Source organism: Mus pahari, chromosome 4, assembly GCF_900095145.1.
Source record: "Mus pahari chromosome 4, PAHARI_EIJ_v1.1, whole genome shotgun sequence".
In the NCBI taxonomy this organism is placed as follows: Eukaryota; Metazoa; Chordata; class Mammalia; order Rodentia; family Muridae; genus Mus; species Mus pahari.
The window spans coordinates 75,309,319-75,312,711 of NC_034593.1; the positions used below are offsets into that span (position 1 = coordinate 75,309,319).

Sequence of the window (3,393 nt, forward strand, 5' to 3'; positions counted from 1 at the left end):
CTCTCTCTCTCTCTCTCTCTCTCTCTCTCTCTCTCTCTCTCTCTCTCTCCCCCCCCTTCCTTTCTTCAGGACTGCAATTGAGTTTAGAGTGTCAGCACTTACAGGCAAGCACCGAGTACTCACATCCCTGGGCCTCGGTTTTAAATATCTATGGGTTAACAGATTACTATATAGCTACTAAAAAGGGAGGGGGGAGGTGGAGAAGGTTCTGTCTGTGTGTTGTAGTGCTGGGAATTGAACCCATGACCTTGGGTGTTCTAGGAAGAGCTCTACCACTGAGTCATGCCCCACCCTGTGTGACCAGCAGTGGACTAGCAGATGACAGAACAAAGATCCTGTTTCTGAACAGAAGATAACATATCTTTAGAACAGATAAACATTTGGGAGAGAAAGTGCCAAAGTATTAGCTGTAGTTAAGGTTCTGGTGGAGTTTTGCTTTATTTTGTTTTGTTTTGGGGGGGGCAGGCTTGCTGGAGAGGAACCCAGGACCCTGCACAATGGACACAGACTAGTTTTACAATAATCTTGAAAACCATTTCTGTTGCAACCCCTGGGCTTAGCTCAGTGTTGCAGACAAAAGAGGGTCTTGCTAGATAAGGAGAACATGCAATTTGGGGAATTCTGCTCCACAGAGATGGCCTCTGGGCCTTAGCAATACTATCTTGTGCCACCCAGTTTCCAAGGAATGAAGCCTTCTCTCCCTACTGTGAGTTTTTCAGAGTTTCATAATTGAAAGTATGTTAGTAACTCTTAGAGAATGTTCCTTCTTTAGCATGTGGTAAGCAAGCTTGCTGTCACTGGATTCTCCTCCCAGAGCAAAAAACAAACAAGCAAACAAACAAGAAGCCAAACCAAACCAAAAAACTAAAACTACAATCTCCATCCATTGTCCACATTTAATGAGTTTTGCCATAGAGTTTTTCTTTGTTTATCCCCTGCCTCAGATACAGCTCTGCCCTCTTCCATGGGATCCTTGTTCCCACAGCACCTCCCCCCCACTGGCACGAACACACACACACACACACACACACACACACACACACACACACACACGAGTTATCCCTGTCAAGGACACATCTGTCTATTGGCTGCTGTATCATCTCTTGTGGCTTGTTTTGTTTGTTTTTCTGAGGCCCGAATTCCCAGGTTGTTGTTGCTGGGACTACAGGTATGTGTACCAAGGCTAACGCACTTTGCTTGACTGGCATCTGTCAAGTGAGTCAGGGGCCTGCCATAGACTGCATGCATCCAAGAGCAAGGAGAGAGCACAGCCGCTCACTGCGGTTATTCCCGACCTTCCTTGGAGATGGGGTTGGCTGGCGATAGAGGTATGCTAGAGTGTAAGTAGAAAGGGACTCCAAACCTAGAGAAGCAGGAAGAAAGAATCAGGGGCTCCAGCTGCTCTCCAGGACAGGCACGGGGAGCCCCTGACACACGGGAAAGTCACTGGACAAAGATAGCCAAGCTTGAAGCAAGCAAACAAAAAGCACAAATTAGCCAGCAGCATGGCTCTGTTCAAATTTATAATCATTCATTTATAATCATTCATACTCTGAGATGTCAGTGATGGAATTCTAGATGGGGCAGAGACACTCCCTAGCCCCTCTGTGGACAAGATGCACCATTTGAAAATAAATCAGGACCACAAACTCTTGAAGGAGACAGCACATTTTAAAAAGAGACTTCTGGCATCTATTCATAGGGAATGGGATTAGATTTAATTAAAGGCGGGAATCCCCAACTCCATCTGGTTCTCTCCCTGTCACCGGGGAGGGATTTTGGAGAGTTAGAGATTGTCTCTTGGCACCCGCGGGTTTCCTCCTCAAGAATCGAATATAAAATTCAAACTGCCCCTCGTGTGGGAAATTGCATGCTAAACAGTGCTGGCTTTCTGATTGTTTAGAATCTTGAGTCACCTCTGCAATCAAGGGATCGGCTCTCTCCTAGCTCATCAGCTCTCCCTTGCTCATCACTGTGCTATTGGTCTATTCTGTATTTCTTTCTTTTTCAGTGACAATGAATCCTAAGTCCAAGAGGCGTTGATGTTTTCCAAGACCGTACTTCCCGAGGGCACCTGCCAGCCTGCCAGGGGAAGATGAAGAAGAGACAAGTTTAATTAATTTCAAATCAGTGTAGACACAAGAACCTTTTAGTGTTTCTTCCACTGTCCCCTCTTCGGACGATGGCATCCCCTGGACTTGGAAGAATGAGGGACTGAAGTCTTAGACAGGCCTGGCTGCCCGCCAGCCCACTCATGGACAGGGAGCCCCATGTGGTGCTGGCTTCAGAACAGTGGGTGTCCCTCCCCACTGCCTCCACCTCAGTCCTTCTGGTCACCCTAAGATCACAGCACTGGTCTGTTTCACTCCCAGGGTTTGAATCAGGAAGCTGGTCTTCTTCTGGGTCACCTTACTGCCTAACAGGTTTGGATAATATCCTCTCACTGTTCATGGCCTCTCAGGTCAACTCTAGTCGTCTGGAACTTTCCTCAAGGACAGATGTGTTATGGAAAACATGACAGACAAAGCGGGTGTTTCAGTCGTCAAGCTTGCTCCTTACCTGCTAAGAAAACACAAGAAAGTCCACCGTCCTTGAGGGAGATCCTCTTCTCAGTCCACCTTTGAAAACTTCGCAGAAGAAATAGCCATCTTTAAAGAGAGAAGCGACTTTTTCCTTCTCGGCTAAAATCACCTCTGCTTGCAACATCTCAAAACTGCTGATCTTGTTTCAAGTCACAGGCCCGGCCTGTGCCGTGTGGGCTTGGAATGCCCGCAGACTGGGGTCATCTGTCGCCCTTCTGTATCTTGGAGATCTTCAAGGCTGAGCAAGAAAGATCTGTACCGCGGCAGCTCTGGCTCACTGTGCTGTGTGGTCCCTCTGCGCTCTACATGCGGCCTTTCCTGAAGGCTGGGAAGAATCTCCAATCCTCAGCACTCCGGGAGGTGGCTATCAGGCCATCAGAAGTGACGTTCTACCTAAAATTAGTTGACATCCATGTACTAAAAACAATGGAGTAAAAAAATGCAGAAAACCCCACTCACCTCTCCTCCCCAATAAAGCCAGTCCATTTAATCCTTCGTCTTCTAATTCTGACCTTTAAACGGCCGTCTAGCAAGTTGAGTCTCTGGTTCTCCTGGGATGCCTGGTATTTTATTCCAGGAAAGAAACAAAGAATGAAATTTTTTATTTTGCTAACCGCATATAAACTGAGGGGAGATGAGGTTAACCAAACTCTTTGCTGCTGAATTGGGGTTCTGTGTTTGAAAGGCTGCCCTCATGCTCCACAGAGAACCTCCTCCTGCTCCCTTGGGGCCCCGTTAATGAGCTCTTGCCTTCCGAGATATGCAGATAATTTTATAGGCAGAGCCGCAGGCCAGGGTGGTCTCTCTACAC

At 47.3% G+C, this 3,393-nt stretch overlaps 1 protein-coding gene across 1 annotated transcript in view; it reads left to right on the forward strand.

The window, feature by feature from the left end:
• Positions 1–3,093, forward strand: part of Tmem154 (transmembrane protein 154) — a 36,738-nt gene extending 33,645 nt beyond the window's left edge. The window contains exon 7 of the mRNA XM_021197187.2: positions 2,012–3,093. Coding sequence (XP_021052846.1) covers positions 2,012–2,027 — 16 coding nt within the window. The 3' untranslated portion in view covers positions 2,028–3,093. The remainder of the gene's footprint in view (positions 1–2,011) is intronic.
• Positions 3,094–3,393: the final 300 nt, after the last annotated feature.